Here is a 23,864-nt window from a genome sequence, read left to right on the forward strand (position 1 = left end):
GCGGCCATACGGCAAGTCAGTTGAATAAAATCAAGCGCAACATTATAAGAGTCAGCGAAAAAGAATTTGCCTACTTTCTTGATTTCGAAATATTGTTGCATATTCACCACACTTGCATGTTTTATCTCATCACACAGAAAGACCGAGTCAATACGAAATGTAGTTACTAAATTAAAATGTTTCATGGCATGTTGATTTTTTTTTCCTGAATATTTTTTATTATATATATTATTTCAAATTGTATTTTGTAATCTGGAAGGGAGCAAATACTTTTTGAAAGCACCACAAATATTATTTGTCTTTACTATATTTGTTTTTGATTCTCAATTCAGTTAGTTTGTGTGTTTATATAGTATGGTTGGTCAGAATTGCACAAAATTTCATGGGGAAAAATACATATGTTGTCTATCAGTGGGATTGTTTGACCTTTGACAAGCAATAAAATGAACACATTTGCTTATTCAGTTATGATACAAACTTTAATGATTACACGTGTGTATATTTTGTGCAATAACTATATACAACTATATTTCACATTAAATATTGAAGTCAATTGTCAAATATTGCCAAAACATGCATATTAAATAGTACCCCCCCACCCCTTCAAATTTATGGCAGGGAATAAAAATGATGGATTGGAGTGTCAATAGCATCCTTCTTATTTTTTCCACTATAAAAAGCAAAAGTTATATTAAAGTACACTTGGAATGCACATCATGTTCACCTTTGCAAGGACAAACAAGGAATTTCAGTTGGCAGCTACCACAGCAGAGCTCCTTACTCACAGATCACATTATAGCTATTTAAAGTCAGTTGCCCCGTAACCGCCACGAGTCACATCTTTTTATTCCTCAGAAAGGAAGCCCTACTCATCCCAATTTCCTAAAAATCAACCATGTGACAGCGGAAACCCAGTAAAAGAGGAGTCAAATATTTGACAAGAACGTTTCTGACAATGTCTCACTTCCACTTTTGATTCACATTGCATCACCAGACATTTGACTCATTGATGTGTGTAGAGTGCAAGGATTATTCTTGCAAAACAGAAGTATTTAAAACATAAAGGCAATGTTTAGTCTATTCTAAAATCAGTGAAAAGGATTTTACAGTGGCGACTGATCAATACATCGAATTGGACAAATTATCTTTTTCGTTAATGGTCCGATAATAAGTGACTCTGTGCTGAATTGATTGTTTGCAAATAATTGTTAGTGATTCACTAAGTTGTATTACTCTATCACGACACATATCATACTCTCAAGTAGAAAACAAACAGTTCATGATGAAAACAGAGGTAGATACAGAAACAGTCCATTTTAGTGGCATGAAACTAACAAGTGGTGTTTTTACCATGTCAGATCATGTTGACTGAGCCACACTATAGCAGGGTGATTTCGCTTGGTGGCAACGTGAGTCTCTTTTCTCTGGCAGACAGCATGTTCTCCATGTGCATGGCAACCACTCGACACAACTCCAGACCCTGGAAAACATAAAACGCAAGCACATCATATGTGGATGTGCAACTAGCAATGCAAGCAAAGCTTACCAAACCACACAATCCAACCTGCTCCAGCTGAAGCTGTATGATGCGCTGGTTGAGCAGATCTCCAATCATTATGTCAACATACGGGTAACTTGAGCCAGACGTTGGTCTCTGGGTGCGGGTTGACTGGACTTCTTTTAAAGGGAAATGCACCATGGCCTCCTAATCACATAAATGGATAAGTGTATCATCCATTACTATGATACCTAGGATAGAAAATGCTTCAACAATAAAAAGGATCATTTGGGCGCTAAAATTGGATAGGTTTGTTGTGAATTGAGCCCACCAGGGAGATGCTTGAGTTGCAGCTAACTTGGGTTGCTGTTTTTTTTGTTTTTTATTAAATAAGACTTTCATCAGTGTAAATTTTGAAATAATATTCAAATAAAACTTGAAAGGTTGGATTTTTCTTCATTCAAGCGTTGGTTTGTTGACCTTTATTTTTTTGAGTTCAGCTCAATCTTCTTCACTTGATGGACGATCCCTCGGAGCTCGATGGAAAAAAGGAAAGCACTGCCAAAACCAGTCCCCTTTCCTGTGGTTTCTTCTCAGTTCACTTTCAATTTTAGGCTCCTCTTTTTGCTCTGAGGTACGTGTATCAGGACTACTGATGGTGTCTTCTCCACTTGAAGATGGCAGGTTTTGTTCAGAGGTTCCTTTACCTTTTGTACTCTCAGGATCAATCGCCTTCCCGGTACTTGGCAACTCCTCCGTCTTGTCAAAGAAATCCAAGCACGTTTGTAAAGCTTGTAGCTTCTCTTCCATCTCCTCCTGCTCCTCTGAGGAAAGAAGGTTGAAGGCGTAGGTTAGCAGCTGTCCTTTCATCCTGTCCTCCTGAAACTGGAGCTCGGTCTTCTGAGCTAGAAGTTGCCCAATGGTCTTCTCGGCAGCTTCGACGCTCTCTTTCTCCTTCATCAGACTTTCGTGAAGCTGGTGTCTGAGATCATTGATTATCTTCCAAGTCGTATGTAAATTGTTTTCACTAAGCTGCTCCTTTTCTTCCGAAGCCCTCAGGTTCTCTCGAAGAGGAATGAGCTCCGTCCAAAGTTGAGCTAAATTCATGTCGTGTACTCTCTTTCCTTGTAGATAATCTAGGACAGCAACTTGGACATTGATTTGGCTTTTTACTTCTTCTTTTTCCCATGGGCAACATGACAGCAGACGACTTCTGTTAGCATCCAGATCTTTAGTGATATTAGCCAGGAAGTGCTCAATGTAGCAACACCAATAATTACCCATATTATTCATGATGTTGGCTGTTTTTCAATTCTTCATAACTCTTCCTCCTAGCAAAAACTGTCACTAAAGCATCATGACATCAACAAAGGCATCAGTCGATGATGTCATGAGTGACAGTTAACTCACAAGAAATTGGAATTATAGTAGAAGCTGCAAAGGGCAACTTTGTGTTATGTGTTAACATCTTCTACTTTGTGTAAAAGAATCTTTCTGATGTCATAGACACAGAAATTGATGTTTTGAGGCATATGTTTTTGCCACTAAGTTTGGGTTGAACTCCAAGTGTAACCAATTTGAGGCATTAGAATTTGGAGTTTCCACTGTACTTCCAAACCACAAATGAGAAGAGAATGCTGTTCTGGTGTTTAAGTTGTTACTGATCTGGAAAATATTTTCAATATGGTTAACAACAAAGAATAGTGTGGGAATCCAACAGAGGGAGCCAAATGCTTTGTTTTAAACAGTGGTAGACTATGTGAGAACCTCACTACGGTTTTGTAGTAGAGATGCTTTCCAATAAGAAAATAAAAAATAGTGTACTGTGTGTGTGCTCATGCCATACATGAGTGTCTCTGTTAAGAAAGTGAAGTCCATTCAGATTCACCGCCAGAATGCACGGAGCCTTGATGGTGGCTGAGCTGGAACTTTGGATGTAGAAGAAGGAAGAGCCAAACATTGGGAAGGGGCTGACCAGACCTGAGGGAGTGCACAGAAAGGCTCACTCCAAAGATCTCCTCCATAACGTCTATAACGTGCCATCTTACCAAGGAATTGTGCACGAGCCTGGTGTGGATTTAGAGGCTGGACTTGTTGCATGTGTTGAGTTGCCATATTGAGCCACTGCTGCGGACTCTGTTTGCTGTAGAACTGTGAGGGGACACACTCCTGCAACTCACGTCTGAACACACACATACACATTTGTGATAAAAAAAACAACAACAAAAGAGACCTTATTGTGTCTGTGTAGATGTTTTTTCCCAATAGGGAAGAAATTTGGGATTTTTCTGCTAAAATCAATATGATGTATGAACTTCAAAAGGAACCAAGTAGCCCAGTTCAATAACAAATATGGCATCAATGTGTATTTACGTGGTGGGCGGACAGACGGCGTCTTTGGCACGGTGCTGTAGAGCAGCCAGTCTGGCAAGCTGTTGCAGATGTTGTGCACTGGCCTTACTCAGCGGGACCACACTCAGCAAAGCCTTCAGGTAATCTGGCAACACCTGCCACAAAAAGGATATTTTATTATTCAATGCACTTTAATACACTATATTAGGAAATCAATTTTTTTTTATGGTGGGTGAAGCTGAACTAACACAAAGCATACCATTACATTTTCTATTTACCTGGTTATAATGCATGGTAAGGTAGAGCTCATTATCAAGTTTCAAGGCAAGGCTCCATATGACTCTTCGGAACCAAAGACTGTAGTTGGCATCCACTGGTTCAGCTTCTGTAGCAACATCCAAGATGTATTCCCTCTTAATCAGGGGTCGAACATTCTGACCTAAAATAAAAATAAAAAAAACACAGTTAGGTGAGATGGCAACTTGATGACAATCTCTCCCAATACCAAGGATAATTCTCATTACCTCCGTGTGTGACCAAAAAGATTGCATATTCATCCAAGGCTTCCACTCTGTGAAGGTCCATTTCATAACAGAGCTCCTCGATGGCATCCAAAGCGACCTGACAAATGATCAACTAATATCAAATCACTGGTACTAAAATTTTCACTGAACCCCGTGTGTGCACTTACAGAACACGTCTTGATTTTCAAGTGTCTTTCTATCCCACCTGGCAGAAGGAACAGCTGTCTTTTGGAGCTCCGCCCCGCCTGCACATACACAACCCATCACACAGCCGTGTTAAACAAAGACACACAAAATAGAGACTTTTGACACGAACCATCATTGCTTTCAATTCTATGCTGTTGGGATACTGCACACGTCCTCCGTACTGAAATGTTTTTCTCAGATTCTGCTCACAGGCCTTGGCAATACCTAGTAAGAAATAACACATTTGAAAGGTAGGATGAATGGACGGACAGACGAGTGTACTTTTCTACCTTGGTACTGCAATCCGATGCTGACAGAGGCGTTGTGTAGAAAGCTGAAGAGGAATGGCTTCATAACAAGTGAACAGCGATGGAAAGCAGTCAAGATGTACAAGAGTCTCCAACCTCTCTGGCAACTGTCTCTGCACAATCAAACACAAGCAGACGCTCTGTAAAACAAGAAGCCCAAAGTTGTCTATATGTGTGTTCTGGTTCTCACGGTTTGGAGCTGTTGTTGGCAGTGACTTGCTTCATCATCTGGCAATAGGCTTCATCTTTCATCAGGCCGTGATCAGCGCTTAACTAAAACAACCGCATGAAAAGTGATACTGGACAATAAAAAGACATTAGATGCGTGGAAGACTGTACCTTCAGTAAAATTGTCACAAGGTCCTGTTCGGTCTGACCTTTGAGTGGCACGTCCCCCATGAACTTCATCACAGCTAGCGGGGGGGAGACGTTGCATACAATATTGCTTTTAAAGCTGACTGGGCAAACTTGCTGATGGTAAATCTTGTTTCACCTGAGGAGATGTCAGCAGCTACTCTGTTCATTCCGCTGTCTGAGAAGTCAATCAGAGACTCTTGGAGTGGAGACTGGAAAGATAAACAAACAGATAGGAAGGAGGAAATGCCTGGAAAATTGTACATAGACATTTCATGGAGACACAAGTTCAAATGAATCCAAAATGTACCTTGGAGAATTTGATCATATCAGCTGGATCTCTGCCAACTCTTCCCTTTTTGGCTTTTGGATCGCTATGGGCACAACGCAAGCAAAAGTTTCAATCCAAATGTGCGTGTGTGAGTTTGATCGCTAAAGTCCTGATGTGGTGTCTTACTTCCTGTTCCTTTGTGCCTCTCTGAAGTACCTCTTGGCAAACTCAATCATGTGGTACTGGCTGCCGTATTCCGACATATCCAATTGCAGATCGTGGCTCTCCACGTGCGTGTCCTTCACTACCTGTTACCAGAAACATCACTGTTCTTCTTGTACTCAAGTACTCCAATTCTGATTGTGCTTTCGTACTTCTGTCGAGCGGTCCAGCTCTTGGGCCACCACCGCCGAGCCCAACGCTACGGCAACGGCGGCCGAAGCAGCGACACGACCTTGTCTGTCACGAGGCTCCGACCTCTCTGTTGGGAGAAGCAGGAAGTCCGGAGCAGCTACAGGTCGGACATCTTCACTGGCGAACGCGCCCGACATCCCGTACACCGCCCCGAACCGCCAGCCTGTACATGCAATATGTCATTACCAGTGACCAAGAAAAAAAAAACTTCCAAACTCACCAAAGTCAGGGGTGTTTCTCTTGAGTTCTTCCAGCAGCATCACCTTTTTCTTTACAATGCAGCCATATTTTTTGCCTAAACACACACACACATTGAGAGACATAATATAAAGCCCAGATACTTCTCTACATGGTTCACAGAGAGGCTCATGTCTCACCTGCCTCCAGGCCATCCATGCGTTGAAGTCTGATGATGTCACCTTTGTGGAAGCTCAGCAGCCTCCTCTCCTCATTGATGCAGTTCCTCACTGCCACCACATACTCAGAATCCTGACAGCATGGTGACATGTACTGCATATTGTAGCATTTAATATGAATATGAATTGCTTCAACATAGAGTTTCAGCCCTAGGTTGTCACAAGACAGCGCCAAAGCAATATTTGATACAAGACATTTTTTACTGTATCGGTATCACGTTTTTTATGTCTCTATTGGTTGCGAGAAGGGAGTATTTAAAATGACCTCTGACCTTCTTAATTTCAGTGAGGAAGTAGTCAATCATGCTTTTGACCTGCTGCGCCCTGGCGGAAAACAGAATCAGCTTCTCATTGGTGAGATTGAACTCCAACATGTTTTTGGACGGCACGGACACGAACAGGATGTCCGAGTAGCTGTGCAGGAAGTCACATAGAGGCTGAGGATGCTGTAAACTTTAAATATATATATATTTTTTATGATGGCTACAATCTATGGAAATTGAGACACATCAATAAATTTTTTAATGGAGGGAAGGTAGAAGCCCTTAGTTCACACTGGGTCTAAATTGTCGCCATTAGATTTTCTGTTATTATTATTTATTATTATTTTTATGTTTTAATACCCTAATTAAGATGCACCTGTAGGGCCTCAGAACTCTGAAGTAGTCCGGAGCGATGGAGCTGCTCCTCACTAACTTAAGCAGCTTAATGCCTTTATGTGACACAGACAGGACCTGCACTCCCGTCCCAACGCTGCCCTGCAACACATATTAAATAGACAGTTGAGTGGAAAAAAAAAATGGAATAATAGTTTGATATTCAACATTTTACGACAGAATTGTAGAACTTACAGAAGCTGGGAAAAGACGAGAGAAGTAGATCTCCCATGAGTCTCTGGCTGTGGTAACCACCTTTTTCTTCACATTTTCATGGTGAGTTCCTGGAACTTGATCCACTTGGTTTTCCACTGCAAGAAACATGTCATTACAATTCCAGAAAGGGATTGACAAGCGGTAAATCCAAGGTGTCATGTGGCTGTCCCTGCACAGGATAAGCAAAATATCAAATCACAAGATGCAAGTACTCTAAGTCCGTCCAAACTCCCGAGTGTGCAGAAAATGTTTTATGACTCACAATATAACTTACCAAAGAGAGTTTTCATCTTTTGTCTTTCTTCTTGGGTGATGCGAATGCAGGCCTCAGAGAATGTGTCATGTACTACCTGTGGAAAAATGAACAATAATAAATCAAATATCTTACTGGTACAAGTTAGTTCCTTATCTTAAAAACTTGCAAATAAAATATAATGTAGATTAAATGTAATTGTCCTGTAACAACCTGTCTGAAGACCAGGTCCAACATCAACGGATCATTGAAGTTCTCTTTAGGATAAAACACCTGCAAGAAGATTACAACACAATTATCAACAATATTTGCAAATTTCTGCTGATTCATAAATTGCGGTGACAGTTGGAAATGCACCTCCTTCCTCAGGTAAAGTTTCCAGGGCACATTGGTGTAGGTGTAATAGTCATCGCTGGTCCTGCTGTGGAGTTGAGTCTGGATGACTTCATTTTCCACTGGCAACTCTCTGCAGACTGGACACAAACAAAACAGTCACAAACTTTCATGCAGTGATGGATAGATAAGCTCACTTGTAGGAGGAGCATGGCCCATGTTGGAGTCAGTTGGTTCATTAGCCTTGCTTATTTTGCCATCTCTTTCCTCTTTGTGATGGGAAAACTGAGACTTCTTCTGAGTCTGAGGAGAAAAATAAATAAATTAGAGTGAATTTATGCACGTCTGTATATGGTTTTGTGTGTGTGAATATTATGTACTGGTTGAGGGGGATTGGCCATTTGGTCTTTTAGGATCTCCAAGGCTTCATCATGGGGGTCTGTCTTCTTGATGAACAGTTTTCCATCATCTTTCCTGAACACGTGTAACCAGATGTTAGTGGGATCATTTAACCTAATATAATCATGTGCAGTGCATGTTATACCGTTTGATGGAAGGTCCGGAGGGAGTCGTGCTGGCAGGCTGGTGCTGTTTGATGATGTCTTTGATGTCATGGCTAGGCTCCATGCGTTCAGTGTTACTCACACTGGCGCGGACCACATTGTCTGGAGGGGGGCTACGTGTTGGACCTGGAAATAAATGATGCAAATCAGAACATTGTGTAATTTGTTTAAAATCACTTTTGAATCAGATTCAGAGATAACACAATTCTGGAGACACCTGAAAGATATCAAATATTACAAACTTACTCATTTTGCGCTGAGAGCTGGATCTTGATGGGGAATCTTCTCGATCTTCTTTAGTCTGTCGAGATTGATAAGACACACAAGTTGGTATGCGTTTGTCCAAAATACAACTTGCGTGTCTGCTTACTGGGCTTGGTGTTCGAGAGTGCTGCGGTGTGTAATAATGTAGTGGCGGCGACTGAGAGGCGGGGAAGGAGGACATCATCTGCTGCTGGATCGCCATGGCCTGCATGGTCATCTGCTGGGCCTGTAGAACACACAGAAACCATCAGAGAGGTCAACCCGAAAGACAGTGAGCAACGGGATGATCGTGAGATAAGCGAGAGCGAGATACGTTGTTCAAAAAGCACAATGAATGTTTCCATTGTATTGTACCGTAAATAGTCACTGTACCAGAATGATGGCTTGCTGGTTGATAATGGCTTGCTGCTGTTGGGTCAGTACCGTCTGCTCTGTTCCTGAAGGGCAAGCACATAAAATACCTCATGTGGCTATATAAGAGGAAAATAAAAAAAAATAAAAACAGATCACTGCAAGTGTTGGAAGGACTTTTGAGACAACTTCATCACGCCCTAAGGCCACACATGCTAAAGAACACGGCATTTCTGCAGCTGACGCACCTGCCAAAACAGGCAAGCCTGGAATTACAGGCATGGGCGGAAGTGGGGGCAACTCCAAACCTGGCACACTGGTGCCATGTGATATAATAGCTTTCACTGGGTCAGGGGAAATAGAAGGGCCTTCAGATGGAGGAAGAGTGGAAGTCGGACTGGGGGTTACATGAGTGGAAGTGGATGAAGTCGGTTGATGGGGAGGGGGTTGGGGTCGATTGTATTGGTGGTATTGTTGCGGCTGCTGCTCTTGTCGGTGGTGTTGTTCATGGTGGTGGTGGTGAGAGGGCATGGGCATGGTAGGGATAGGTGGCATCATCCCTCCTGCTACTGGGAGCACTGGCACAGCTTGAGAAGCAGCAAGGAACACGCAAACGTTAGGAAGCCTTTCTGTTTTAAACGGAATATAATTGGAAGGCTCATTTTGGAAAGGAAAATACATAGAGGCCAGTAAGAGTTCTTTTTCCATCATGCTCATTCAACACATTTGAAAAAAAAAAAAAAAAAGTTGTACAAATGAAATCAATAATATATATATTGAGTAACAAGAAAATATAAAAATATTCAGCTGAAATGAAAGGCCACATACATACAAATTCCCTTCAACAGCTACTGGAAGACAGTCAGCAACAAAATGAGCATTTAGCCTGAACAGGAATGAGAGTGTGGGAGATCAGGTGAGCCATGTGTGCTTACACTCAATAGTTCTCAATGCATTAACCATGAGGACCAACAGTTCTCATTACAGCCGCTTAATAAAGAATATCGTTAGAACCTTTACCAGCTCCATTAAATATCACAAAGACAGAAACTCGACTTTGAATAATACAGACTATCAAGTTGAACACAAAGCATGTAAATACAGTATGGACATATCAATGTTTGGCCAATTACATGATCAATAAACGGGCATAAAAAGTATTTTTTTTAATGTTTACCTCCAGGGTGTATTCCAGGTGGATACAACCTACTTGGGACCAAATTCCTCTCCCCCTCTCCTCTTTCTTCTTCCGGGATGCCTATACCTCCGGCTCCCTTCAGTCTTGCTGACAAAATTGCAGCTTTTTCCATGTCCTGACAAACAGTCAACAATTATGGATAAGCACAGAGGGAAAAAAAAGAGAGAGGTGCACCAAAGAGTGCAGACAAAATCTGTTTAGTAAAAAGTTAATGAACAGGTGGTCAAGACAGGACTGGACTTTACTAGGGGAACTGAATATGCCCCTGGAAGTACCGTAATCACTGAAAGAGATGCACCAAAAAACCTATAGACATCCGATGCAAGATAGGTGTATAAAAAAAAAAAAAAATCCCAAACTAAATAAACTCATCTAAATATTACCAATGCCATGTTCAGTACTTACCACGTTGCTGTCAGACAGCACCGGATCGAACAGGCTGTCCAGGTAGCGGTCCATTCCTCTTTGAGTTTGACCATCACTGAATGCATCGGAATCCACTGCACACACACAAAAAAAAAAAAAAAAAGACAGTAAAAACCCTCAGCTTGACTCCATTGCTTTGTGGGGTCAATTTGAAAGTAACTAAGTAGAATCAATCAATCATTGAATGATGCACCGTGGCTGTGGTAACCGTCAGATTCACAGAGGCTGTAAGCTGGTCTGCTGATTCCACCCAGAGGAATGGTAGGCGGAGGTTCATCATCGGAATCAAAGCCGCTTCCAAATAATGTTCTAGAAGAAGAGAGAAGACATTTTGCTTTTACTTTTGAGATAATAGTATTATATTTGGGGTGTTCCTGGTGTACTGACAGGCTGGCATTGGCTCGGACTCTCGTGGGCTTGTCAGTACTGATGATGAAGTAGCTCTTCTGTTTTGGGAAGTCATTTGGAAGCTCCAGGTCTGCAATGAGGTCCATCACATAGTCGTGACCCGCTAATTCCACCCATTGACCTTGTTCCTTCATCAGGACGGAACTGCCTCTCCACCAGTCCGACACGCCCCTGCAAAAAGCGCACAGAGCACAGTCTGTTTTCTTTTTTCTCTATGGGAAAGGAGGCCTTTAATTGTATGGGATGAGTTCAACTCTTCTAATGATTGGTCAAACCATAATAATTGCTCTCATCTTCATCTTTCATCATTTGATCAACTTTGAATGAAGCACCTGTGGTGTAAAATGTCTCCCGCTAAATCCTCGCCGCTGGTCCAGGAGTGGACTGGACACAGGAACGATTGACCTAAAAAAAAATTACAATTAAAAAAATTAAAAATATTACAATTGAAATCATCATCAATACAAATGTTTTATTTACCATCAAAACAATGCACTTGTAACACCATGTTAGCTTTCTTCCTGTTGGCCGTCCATTCCAGTAGTGACAGCGGATAGGTCCGTGAGGTCTCGGGGGCGGGGCCTGGACTCTGATGCCTCTTCTGACTGGCTTGGATGAGTCTATGTTGCAGCAATGCTTGGCAATCCATGGCAGCATGGTCAGAAACGAATCTAAAGAGGAAAGTTGTATATATGTGAATACTTGCATGGTAAGTGCATTCCTTTCTTCAGTGCTCTTACTTGAGAAGATATCTGTCCATCTGTAGTGAGGGAGCAAAGCTGCAGACACATGCGAGCAACAGAAGCCAGCCTCGATCCGCGTTGTCAACGTTGACATTTCGCCACACCTGGTTGACCACCTGAGATAAGATCTCATCCCGTAACCCTGACGACGAGAGACCTCTTTGGATGATGTAATTGCCAAACATGTTCTCCTGTGCGCCGTTCAAGTGAGGGTCCCCCATGAATCGTAACACCTGTGGAATAATAAAAAAAATTGTGACTGTTTGGTCACATTTATCTTACAAAGTCCCACTCACCAAGTTGAATAGCTGAAGAGCTTCTGCTTTCATGTTCTCCTCAATGCAGGTTAAAGGGGCCTCCAGGGGTGCACTCAACATCCCAAACTTGGGCTCCTACCACAAGGATAAAATAATTGGAGGATTTACATTTCAAAGGGATGCAGAATCATGTTGACTGGCACGTAAGTCTTACTCTGAAGTAGCTGAGCACGTAACGATAGAAGGGATAGTTGTTGATATCCAGAGGCAGAGTGAGTTGATCGGAAGCCGACTCTTGGATATGAGGAGCCTGAAGCAGAGCCAAGCAGTCGGAGTGCAACTCTCGCCTGACTGACAGAGAGAAAATTGTGGCGGGATTAGCAATCAGTCACCGAGCAACGTGTCTATACAGACAGCATACAAACCTCCCGCTGCTTGTAGAAGAACGCCAAGTTCTGCAGGGATGGCCAAGAGTGTAACATTTACCACCTCTCTCTTCAGTAGATCCTGTCATAAAAAATAATTTACTCTACAATGGAATAAAAAAAATAATACCGTGCGCAGGAATGTGTGTTTGAGATCACCATTTCTCTCTTCTTCCTCTCCTCCTCAGCTTTCCGCTGGACCATCAACTTTGTCTCCAGGCAGACCACAACAATCATAAATATGTCAAGTGGAAGACATTTGGATCCAAAACGGAGAGCAAGAGATTGCTTGCGGCTTACCTTGACATATCGTTTCCGGCTGATATAAAAATGGACAAGGGACCGGAACCGAACCAGGCTGTCCTTCATTTTCACATATTGCCTTCTAAATGAGGTAGTATAGTGGAGTAGTTATTAATATGAATTGTTTTGAGATTTTTGTGGCCTACCTCATAAGAAAGCCTCTGCAATGCGCCTGCAGCCTGATGATCATATCGCGAAGGTCCACGTAGCGTTTCCGGACAAAGTACATCCGAGCGTAACGCTGCAGCGTGAGTGCAGCGAGCTGGCGACAGCGCTCCCGTTTGCACTCCAAAAGCTGGTAGACGTGTTCCTTCATAAATAACTGTAGCAAGAAGTTGCCATAAGAGTGATAACTTTGCATTGAATAATCTGAGTGGAATATAAAAAAAAGATCAGGAGGAGCAAACCTTTGTGACCCCAACATGGGAGTCTCCTGGTTTGAGAGGACACAGTTTACTGAGCAGCAGCAGACAGTTGTCTCCATTGTCTGATGGAAGATGTTGGATTCCCACCAAGGATTTATATCTAGGCCAAACAAACACATTCAGTGCACTCAGTGATATTTGGATGAATTTAGAATTTGAGAAAAAAAGATGGCTGTTTTTGTAGTTCAAGGCAAAAATGAGAAAATAAAGAGTTTCACCTGAATAGGAAGACGGAGAACGGCATCCTGACAGGATAGCCTTCCTTACGGATCCTGATGGTCTCCATGATGCCGGAGTGTCGCAGTTGACCTTTGACCAGGTCGTCTTCAAACACACCTGCGTGCTGAACATAATTGTACATGTCACTATGTGATTGCTGTCTGTAATTGTGGGATAGTCAGGAGGGACTTTTCAAACTCTACCTTTGTGTTATTTGGCTTAATGCAGCGGACAAAAAATGGGTTGCACCTGAAATAGAAGCAAATTAAGACAAGTGAGACATTTAGAAGCTTGCTCTCCGTATTCAAGCGTGCATTTCACCTCTCCATCTTGTCCACCAGCTCCAGCAAGGACTGCTGGAACTTGCAACTGACAGTTGAAGCTTGGTATTTCCTGGTGACCGTGCTGCTTTTCTTCATATGACCTTCTCTTTGCTCTGCGTGAGCCAGGAAGAGGTTTGACACCATCTAAAAAAACAAAAAAACAAGCAAGATTGGATTTTTATTTTCATGGATGCAACCTGATTGAAATCTGGCTCACATTCAATTTGATGAGCATTTAACTAAATGTTAAATATAGTTTTAGATTTTTCTTTTACCTTGTTCTTGCTCTTAATGAACAAGTCCAGGACATCTTGACGGACCTGGTCGTAGTTTTTATCAAGGAACTTGTAAACCTGGAACAACATAAGGAAAAAAAAAAAAGTATTGCGCTCAATTTTACTAGATTATCTAGGTGCACTCCATAAAGTGATTCAAATCAATATACCTGATAAGTGACACGGCCAGCAAAATGCTTGATGGTGAACTCGGGAAGGGGCATCTTTGGCTTCACATATAATGGATTGTTGCCATGGTGATAGTGACACTTTTGGAGAAAAGTATGATCTGTTGCCTATGGACACAACAATATTTAAAAGTGCAGATTGAGTAAGTCTACCATACATTAGCGCTTTCCTTTGCTCACCTGTGGGAAACAGCTCTGGTCATCCAGGATTCTCAGAATGCCATGAGGCTTAGCGGCAATGAGGTCAATGCAGGCTTGGTTGTCATTAAACGGAATGTCTTGCCATGGAATTTGCTCCCTACTGTACTCCTCCTGCGTGGAAATCACATAACTGCTCTGTGCTACACGACTAATACTTTGCTTTATCTGAATTTGTGCTGTGCAAGCAACGTTACCTGCTCTTCCCTGAAGACGATCTTGTTAAAGAAGAACTGCAGGTATTCGTTGGCATAATTAATGCACAACTGCTCAAAACTGTTGTATGCCAGATCCTGTTGAGATCAATATAGCTGAGCATTCATAACTTGTCATCTAAAATGTCACTTTTAGGAGGAAGATACATATCTTATCTGTATAAAAAAAATAATAATAAAGATCAAAGAAGATGATTACACTTACCTCAAATCCGTAAATATCCAAGATGGAGATGGAGAGAGTGTGTTGGCGAGGATACACCTGAGTGTTGACCCTCTCTGTTAACCAGTGAAAGAGCAGCGAGTACAAAATCTTGGCAACGGCATCTCTACAAGACAACAAAGAAGAGAACTTTTTAAAGAACCATTAAATGGAGCTCGATAAGACTCATTTTAATGTTTAAATAGATTACAAGAGTTTATTGGAATGTAAATAGCTCATTGCTGTTTTTGGACAATGGAAGAAAAGTATGCATGAATCACCTGGCATCTACAGCGCTTTCCACAGTCAATGGGGTGTAAATCTTGTCTCTCATCGTCTCCTGTAAAGATAGAAGAGGAGTTGTTTATATATGCAAAGAGTGTAATGCACGTTTCAAAACTAACCATGACTTTATAAGTGATGGCTTTTTGCAGGCCTTCTGGAGAGATCTGCAGCAGTTCTGCTACCACCCTGATCTCTTGAGCGCTCACCACTGTCGCCACCTCCTGGCCGTCGGCCTGAAGTGCAGCAAAAACGAGACACGTGACGTCTGTGAACTGCTCCAGATGATGAACATGGCACATTTGCATTCCATTATAATGTCATTTGTTTATTTTTGATGGTGTCTTGTAATAAAAAAAATAGATGAAAATATCTTTGGAAACATGACCTGATATATCTCAAAGTACACGTTGCCCAGGTGCAGTATGGAAGACAAAATTCTGAAAATGGCTGACTGGTCGTCCTGGGTGAAGTGGAGGATCTCCATGGCAGCAAGCAGATGCTGGAAGTCCTCACCATCATCCTTTCCAGGAATCCCACAATCTCCTCCCTGAGAGTTGTGATATAGATTTAAAGAAACCCTGAGGACGTTCTCCTGATGTTGCAGCAATGTGTCACCTACCTGGTTGAGGTAATAGTAAGTCTCAGGCTCCTGGAGATAGAAAGTCTCCTTCTGCTGAGACGGAAGGCCTGCCAGCATCTCGTAGAAGATATGATAGTTTCTTTCATCTTTGGCCTGAAGAGGAAACGATTGCTTTAGATACCTCCTTCAACACAAGGAAGCGCTAAAACGTTTGAATGCATCACCTGGAAGACGATGCGAGACTTTTCCAGAAGATATTGAGAAGTTATGGCACCACTGATCACTCCACTATAAGAATTGGGGAGGAAGAATAAGTAAAGGGAGCTGCAGGGTGCTGAAAAAAAAATACTCACTCCTCCATAAAGACTTCCATGTGTTTCCCAAAACGACTTGAGTTATCATTTCGCACAGTTTTGGCATTTCCAAACGACTCCAGTAGAGGAGCAGCCTCAAGTATCTAGCAGATATTCCAACAAACAGCATGTCAACATTTTAGATCAGAATTATAAAGATGAATTCAGAATGAATTATTTTATCTCCATTGTTGACATAATATGTTGACATGAAAGATGAGTTTGATAATAAACAGAATTAATCATGCAGGGAAACTTATACTACCTCAATCTGTGCCCAGAGTGCAAGAAAATACACACAAGGACGTTAGTCATTGATTAAGTTAGGGATTATGTGTGCACAGTATGCATGCATACCTGTTGGGCAAAATTCCGCGTGTGATGTAAAGCTACAAGGTAGCGAAGGACAAGTTTGGTAGCCTCTGTTTTCCCGGAGCCGCTCTCACCACTGGAAAAATGTCAAAACAGTCACTACCAAGCTCAGAACTGTAAACTCTACTGTTTCAATTTCATCACAAATTTATGATCTCAATATTCAATGTGGGACATTGTCCTGAATATAGATATATAGTTTACAAGTTAAACGATCTCTTTACCTGATAATTATGACCTGATTATGTTTGGCATCCATCATTTTGGAATAAGCAGCGTTTGCTATAGCAAACAAATGCCTGAGGACAAAAAGACATGTATTGATCCGAAAACCCTCACGAACTAGTTGAAACAATAACTTACGGAGGGTTCTCGCCGAGGGCGTGACCCTTGTACTGCAGCACCATGTCCGTCCCATAGATGTTATACATCTTATAAGGGTTCACAGAAACCAGAATACTTCCTATGTAGGTCTGACAGAGACAAGATTAAAAAAAAATGGTGACATTTGATAATACAAACAGAAATTGTTGATCTTATGAATACAAGTATGTCAAAATGACACTTACATAAATAAGATTCCGTTCAAACCTTTTTTTTACATTGAGAAGAACTGCATCGTCATGCATCTCCCTAATGAAAGAAGAAAATTGTAAATAATATTTTCAGCTTTTTCCTTGTCCCCAATTGAAGTGTGTTCTTTTCTATGGAAGAATTTTGAGTACTGTATGAGAAATTGTTACTCAAGCTGTGTCATGTCTTCCACGCCATCTTCCACTTGTTGGTTCTGGTGAGCTACCGAGGGCATGCTTCTGATTGCGTACATCTGAAATCGCAAACACGCGTTCATAAAGCAGACTGGAAATTCCCATCGTACGTTTTGTTCTTTAAAAACCTCATAAATGTATTTTTGCTATCAAGAGCGCTTACCTTGTCGAACCATGGACCCTGGGATTCACCTTCCCTGTTGAGATTACACACCCCTGGTTTACTCTCCATCTTTTGCTGAGCCATCAAATGCTGGTGATCAATTAGGTTCTCATCGCCATACACAGACCACTTATTTGGTACCGTCCCTTGAGAGAACACCTTCTCCGCACCCCATACTTCCATATCTTGCTCTAGACCCAGAACTTTCCCTTCGGAGCTATGAGCCCAGTGCTCTTCAGGAACAGAATCCTGGACATGGGGTGACACCACAGCACATGTAGAAGGGAGGCGATAAGAGGCCGCCTGAAGAGCTGGGTTCTTCAGGGCACCAGAAAGATCTAGAGAGTTGGTCTGTTTGTTGGTAGGGGTACCTAATCGAAGCATGTTATTGCTGTCGGATCGATGGAAATCCGCCTTGCGAATGTCAGGGTTTTTGGACAAAGCATTGGATAGGTCAACTCTTTTGTGCATAGAGTCGGACTGGTGTTGGGCTATCAATGTATTGCTTGGTAACCGGTAGGTGGGGCGACTGATGTTCGGGTTACAAAGAGCACTGGAAAGGTCAACAGATGGAGCCACTGTAGGAGCAGGCGTCGGTAGTAGTGACGAGTTTGCGAGTCTGTAAGAGGCACCACGAATGCTAGTGTTGAGCAAGTCACCAGAAAGGACGGGTCCAGTGGTCATTGATGTTGAGGCTTGAATTTTATGCGATGAATCTTCCGGAAGGTGGGACTGTGTCTCATCAAGATTAAAATTCATCTCAGCGCTCGGTTGCATTTGGGGTGTACTTTCAGGATTCGCTATCCGTTCCCTTGACTGAATTTGAATTGAACTGTTTGGCAGTCGATATGAGGTCTTAAGGGTTTTAGCATTTACAAGTGCAGACGAGAGCATAGGAGAGGAGGTTGTAACAGTCGCAGGTGATGGCTTGGTTTTTAAAACTGATGTGCCCTCGGGCAGTTTGTAAGTAGGTTTCCTAAATTTGGAATTAAGTAGCGCGGAAGAAAGCATCGGTGATGCAGGAATGGTTGCGGATTGGGGCTCCGAACTGTTCCCGAGTGTGCCACCAGGTAGGCGATATGTGCCTTGCTGCAAACGGGGATTAAGTAAGGCAGAGGACAACACGGGGGTGGACATGGACTCTACGGGAGAGGATTCCAAAGGTTCATTTTGGTTTATAATAGTGCCATCGGGTAGTTCATAAGAAGCATTGACAGGAAGAGGAGATGACTGATTTTCTCCACCAGCCGTATCAACTCCATCAATTATGGTAAATAGAGTTTCAATAGAGTTTTGGGGCATCGTTAAGGTATTGGTTGGGAGTTTAAACATTGATCCTTGGATTTTTGCAGTCTGAAGTCCAGAGAGAACTGAAGAGTTAACTGTGTTGGCCTGCTGAGCAGGAGAGGCATGAGCCATGGGAGAGAGAAGTGGCTGAAGGGGAGAAGTAAAAGATTTGTTATGTAGCTGGGAATTATGCAAAGTAGATGATAAACATGGGGGTGATGAGGTCGATGCGGTGCCAGAAACTGCTGAATGTGTTTGTGAGAGAAAAGTTGTATCCAGGTTGGCATTGGGCTGAAGGGGAGATGGGTGGGAGGTTCTGTGAAGGCTAGGGTCCTGCAGCAAAGATTTGGATTGAGCTAGAGGGGCATTTTGGATAACCTCTTGGCTATTCTGGGCTTCACCTACAATCTCCCCACAAGATGATTGAGGGTAAAATTCCGGCTGTGTTTGGTGTGTGTGGTGGGTAGCATAAGGTAGAGAAGAGGGAAGTTGATACGGCGGTAATGGGTTAGCAATAGCTCTAATGTTTTGAGACAAGTTTCCTGGAAATGAAGATGTGCCCGGCTCAGTAGCTATGTAGTCAAATCGTTTCACACTCTGGATTGAAGGAGAACCTGGTGATGGTATCGGATAAGGTACTGGAGGTTGAAAAGATGTCACTCCTACATTTTGGGGACTCGTGGTCCTATTGGGTAGAGCGGTGTGTACATAGAATTCATGGTTCTTAGGAGAAGCTAAAGGTAATTCCTGAAATGGTTGGTGAGATTGCAGTCCATTATGGGGTCCATTTCCGAATGGCTGAGGAGAGAACCTACTCTGTTTCAATGAACGTTGCCGAGGCACTAGAGGTCCTGGAGGAGGTGCTCTGAATGAAGGGGAGGACTGAGTTCTGGGCATACGTACCAGTGGCTGTCCCCTACCTATAGGTCTTTGGAAGCCCACTTGAGGTTTTGAGTCTCTTGACTGAGAGCCTTTCCTTGCTAGCATAGGAACTCCGACAGCACCAGAGGGAGGGCCTCGGCCACTGCGAATAGAAGACCTGAATGGTGCTACATGTTGAGTAACAGGGGCCCTACGTCTACTTCGTCTTCTTGGGTATGCGTTACCTGGAGAGGTTTTCACAGACTCTATCGCAACATAATTTGGACTTCCTGAAACGCCTCTAAACTTGTGAGTAGAGGATCCGTTGGGGAGGGGCTGTCTGGTGTTATCTGACACAGAAGGAGATGGAGGATCGTAGCTCGGAGAAGGCTCAACAGTTTGATGTGGAGACTGAGCACGCTCAGTTAGAGGAGCTCTTTGTCTTGGTAAAGCCGATGAAAGAGGAGGTGGAGAAGGTGATCTTCCTACTTGGGATCTGTGTTGTATACTTTGTGCTCTGGAGGACGGAGAAGGTGATGCATTTGGACGGGTTTGCCGTCTGAGAGAAAGTCTTGGATCAAAGGGCTGATTTTTTCTCTTCCTCAGAGATCCTCTTGGTGTAGTTATGGGACTGTGAAGTGGTGATCGGGACTGAACCCTTTGAAGCCCATATCCAGCCCTCACAGCTGTAACAGGTGTCTGAGCAGTAAAGGACACCCCACTCCCTTGGAACTGTGGTGAAGCATAAGGGTTTGGTAGTCTCTGTGGGTAAGTTGGTCTTTGGTTTGGAATTTGAGATCGGTCTGTAAAGTCTCTTCTGTGTAAGTGAGGGGGGAAGTTGTCCGGCTGGATGTGTGATTGAAAATCCAAACGGTCTGGTGACAGAGCTGGCCTACGTAATGGAGGAAGTTTGATTCCATGCACTGGTTTTGATGAGGCCAGTGGGGGATATGACGGTGGATGCACCAAAGAAATGTTCTCCGTTTGTATATGAGGGACTGTTGATGGGATTTGCTCCATCTGAAACATTGGTGGGTCTTGAGGGTAAGGTGGTCTATTTACCTGGGTGGCAAACTGTGGTAAAGAAAATTCTGGCAAATGATGAGGGGAAGTGGTCAGCGGAGGTTGAGTTGGATGATTTAGTTGCCGGAGCTCATGTTGGATGATGTCAGCTGTTTGTGAATATGGTATGATAGGATTTTGTTGTTGATTCATTCCAGTTGGAAAGCGGGGCTGTGTTGCGATGTAAGTGGGAAGGGGCTGCTGATTATGATTTATCAGGTCAAAACCAATTGATGGAGTTGAAAACATAGGGGTAGAAGGAGGTAGTGGTGGTGGGGGCAAAGTTTCTACATCCAGTCTTTCTTTTCCAAATAATCTAACCTGAGGCCTAGGGAGCCTGAACTGCTCAGATGTAGAATTTGCAAAAGGGATTTGTTCCTGACTGTAAACGGTTCCTCTATCTGTAAGTGCCACCCCGCCATCAACATTGTATGATTGCTGGTAAGGGAAATGAACTCCAGAAGCATCTAAATATCCTTGCGTTGAATCTTGATATACAGGTAAGCCTGGGAGAGTTGCGTAACCACCATTCAACATACTAAATTGATCTGCAGACCCATATTCAAAACCTCTATTATGATCAAAATAAAAATCTGCATACAATTCAGACTGATGTGGGTCGTAGATAGGCTCCATGACATTGCCAGAGTTACCAAACGGCTCTTGCACAATAGCATAGAGTTTTCCATCATCGCCGTAATAATACTCCACTGCTTCATTGCCATTATCTTCATACTCTTCAGATGGGAACGTGTCGTAATCCACATCATTATCGTCATAAAACTCATCATCGGGATAAAAGTTGCCATCATCGTCGTAGTAACCATACTCATTTTCCCACTCATCATCATCATAGTATTCATAGTCCTCGAGTTGCCCATTGTGGTAATCTTCCTCAGATCCATATTCATCCTCGTCATAATCGTAAGGGTGGTTGTAGTAACGTGATGTTCTACCCAACCTTCTCCTGTTTGTAAACGAAAGTTGTTTTCGTCTTTGACGCCGTGCCCAGGTACCCAGTCCACCTCGGCCCTTGGAACTGGGCACCCCCCCTAACAACCAATTGGTGGCAGCAGCTATCCTCGCCATCATCCATCCTTTTGTCTTGAACCTTAGTCCCACTTTCTTTTTGCCAAGCATGCCTTTGAACTTTGCTCCTAGTCCCTTCGCCTCTTTAGCCATACTCTCCGTTGCTCTTAAATTGGATAGGTCCAATGTCTTTTTGGGAGAAGATGAAACGGAATTGCCGGGACTGTCCTCTTTTTTATTGACGACGTTGGACGCCGACAGACCGGCCTTTTGCTGATCAGAGGTATTTTTAGGCCCAAATCCTTTTGAAAGCTGGAATCCTGATGGACCTGGTTTTTGCTCTTCAGAGGTGGATTTAGGCCCAAGTCCATTTAAAAGTTTGGTGGTGCTCAGAAGCGGTTTACCAGAAGCAGGAAGATTCTCCTTTTTCTTCGAGAGTGGCATGAAAAGAGTAGATGTGCTTTTAAGGCTCCTCTTTGGTTGAGTTTTCTCTGGCTGCTTTTGTTTTGTTGGGAAACTAAATGGAGAGGCTTTTCCCGTGAGGCCGGAGATAACCCTAGAGGCCCCTCGGAGATGATTCTTAGCATCTGCTGTCTTCTGCGACTTTCCTAGAACTACGTTTTTCTTCTGTTCCTCTGCAGCAATACCCATCACGACTTTGGAGGCACCCTTGATTTGTATATCACTCATATTTTTCAAGTTGATCGCATCCATCCCTATCTTAACTTCTGGCTTTGCATTGTCTTGCACCTCATCTTCATCATCTAGTGAAGGTGAATCGCTTGGGGGAGGTGGAGCACCTTTGACTCCTGTAATTTTAAAAGCACTTTTAACAACTGCTTTACCTTTATCTATATCAAGAGGAGCTGTCACCTTGGCAACCACCTCTTCTTCACTCGCATTACTATCCTCTTCCTCACTCCTCAGCTTCTCTTCTTCCTCCTCAGATTCTTCTTCTGACTCACTGACAGGTTTATTTCCTTTTCCTTTCTTACCCCCGTCCTTCCCCTTTCCCTTTCCTTTGGTTGGTTCCTCCAATTTCTTTGCTCCTTTCTTCTCATCCTTCCCTGCCTTTTTAGTGTCCTTTGCTCCCTTCTTTGTCTCCTGGGACTTGCCTTTCTTGGCAACTGATTTTGAATCAGCTTTCTTGGATGGCATAATGTCAGCTAGTAATTATAAGCAACCACACTGTGCTTAAATTGATTTGTTTCGGGACAGCCTCCTCTCATCATTTTTGGGTTTCTTCAATTTGATCAAGTTTCACTCCAGAAACATTGCACATTGTAATCTCATCTCAAATTGAGTCAACGCTGAGATCAAAAACAAACCACGGACCTTCAAACCTGGATCAAGAAATTTACTTTGCTCATCCATCAGTGCTCACTCAAACGTTGTCAAATCTCAGCAAAAAATAATTGCTATCTATACTTTTTAAAAGAATCAGAAAGACTCATTTGGAAGTCACTTGAGTTGAAATAAGGGAAAAAAAATTTCTTCCGCTTGATACACAAAGTTCTTGCCTTTAGTCCCCTGAATCCTCACAAATGTAGCATCCAGAAGAAATAATTTTCCGGGTCGGTTCCTTGTTTGTCTTTGTAATTCACGTAAATAAATTCTCAGAGTCACACGGTGAATAAAAGACCTAGCAACGGAGACCGCCTAGTCCTTTGTGTCGATCCCATTGTCATTGTGTGCTGTAAGTCCTGAGGTGAATCCTCATCTTGGCTTTGTCGGGACGTTCCCTCAGCAAAGAACTGTTAGCCTTGTTTATCTCGGCCCTCCAAGGGTGCAATCCTTTTTGTCCGAGAGTGCTCGTTCGTGGCGTTTCCACACCCCCTTTCGGGGCCTTTGTGACCTCCTGCTGCCTTTTGGAACTCTCTCTGGTTACTGCGACTTAATCCTAATTTGATGTCATCATATGATCATTCTGACAGTATCTGTGTGAGAGAGTGGTGTGTATCCCCTGTTGCAAAGAGCACCTTAATGCACCTGCTATACTGTCTCAGGGTAACCCTATCTTGCGGACTCGCTTGTGAATGAATAATGCAGGTTGGCTGAGCTGTTGCTAAACTGTGTCTGAGAGACAATGCCACACAGAGTCAAAACATAAACACCTGTAGGCCCAGTGGTGGACATTGAGTACAAGTACCTTGTTGCATTCTTTACGCAAAAACTTTCACCTTTATCAAGTTTTGCGTGGGGATTTACGTTTATCAAATTGTATCCTTTAATTTACACAAATTTTCGACTCACTATAAAATGAGAAGTGACATCACCATCACTAGGGATATTCCAAAAATTGTGTGCTCACTTCATTATCTACTATTGCGATTTTTTCACG

At 42.8% G+C, this 23,864-nt stretch overlaps 1 protein-coding gene across 6 annotated transcripts; it reads right to left on the minus strand.

Annotated features, from left to right (window-relative positions):
* Window positions 1-452: 452 nt before the first annotated feature.
* On the minus strand, window positions 453-23,398 carry myo15aa (myosin XVAa). Of its 6 annotated transcripts, XM_085934066.1 has the most exons (65): window positions 17,285-23,398; window positions 17,098-17,180; window positions 16,924-16,987; window positions 16,718-16,827; window positions 16,579-16,653; window positions 16,340-16,430; window positions 15,983-16,086; window positions 15,854-15,917; window positions 15,669-15,782; window positions 15,435-15,596; window positions 15,169-15,282; window positions 15,046-15,104; window positions 14,768-14,891; window positions 14,545-14,640; window positions 14,330-14,461; window positions 14,132-14,257; window positions 13,962-14,039; window positions 13,685-13,830; window positions 13,567-13,612; window positions 13,363-13,487; window positions 13,127-13,244; window positions 12,866-13,041; window positions 12,717-12,801; window positions 12,576-12,629; window positions 12,417-12,498; window positions 12,206-12,342; window positions 12,031-12,126; window positions 11,732-11,967; window positions 11,472-11,662; window positions 11,324-11,396; window positions 10,971-11,162; window positions 10,777-10,892; window positions 10,563-10,657; window positions 10,137-10,272; window positions 9,208-9,546; window positions 8,981-9,045; window positions 8,715-8,834; window positions 8,591-8,645; window positions 8,326-8,470; window positions 8,162-8,255; window positions 7,979-8,084; window positions 7,806-7,921; window positions 7,662-7,721; window positions 7,470-7,545; window positions 7,175-7,290; window positions 6,963-7,081; window positions 6,596-6,737; window positions 6,285-6,396; window positions 6,128-6,202; window positions 5,868-6,070; window positions 5,680-5,801; window positions 5,533-5,596; window positions 5,362-5,434; window positions 5,208-5,281; window positions 5,059-5,141; window positions 4,851-4,981; window positions 4,691-4,785; window positions 4,542-4,619; window positions 4,375-4,471; window positions 4,129-4,289; window positions 3,872-4,005; window positions 3,547-3,680; window positions 3,345-3,478; window positions 1,565-1,705; window positions 453-1,480 (listed from the first exon to the last, which is right to left on the minus strand). In XM_085934066.1, the coding sequence occupies exons 1-65, from the start codon at window positions 22,679-22,681 to the stop codon at window positions 1,379-1,381; spliced, it is 12,663 nt and encodes a 4,220-aa protein (XP_085790192.1). In that variant the 5' UTR covers window positions 22,682-23,398; the 3' UTR covers window positions 453-1,378. The 6 variants fall into 6 exon arrangements, 5 of the variants coding, with proteins under 5 accessions (XP_085790192.1, XP_085790190.1, XP_085790189.1 ...); XM_085934064.1 differs by lacking the exon at window positions 9,208-9,546; XM_085934063.1 differs by lacking the exon at window positions 9,208-9,546 and having other exon boundaries at window positions 1,547-1,705.
* Window positions 23,399-23,864: the final 466 nt, after the last annotated feature.

The sequence above is a fragment of the Syngnathus leptorhynchus genome, chromosome 16 (assembly GCF_054491065.1).
Source record: "Syngnathus leptorhynchus isolate UIUO chromosome 16, UIUO_Slep, whole genome shotgun sequence".
NCBI classification, from domain to species: domain Eukaryota; kingdom Metazoa; phylum Chordata; class Actinopteri; order Syngnathiformes; family Syngnathidae; genus Syngnathus; species Syngnathus leptorhynchus.

Bases quoted from the DNA above. Each gene is read 5' to 3' on its own strand.
- myo15aa (XM_085934066.1), bottom strand. From the start codon at position 22,681: ATGCCATCCAAGAAAGCTGATTCAAAATCAGTTGCCAAGAAAGGCAAG. The intron at 8,471-8,590 runs GTAAGTTTGTAA...ATTTATTTCCAG, and splicing joins CAGCTCTCAGCGCAAAATGA to GTCCAACACGTAGCCCCCCT. The intron at 6,738-6,962 runs GTGCATCTTAAT...CTTCCTGCACAG, and splicing joins AGAGTTCTGAGGCCCTACAG to CTACTCGGACATCCTGTTCG.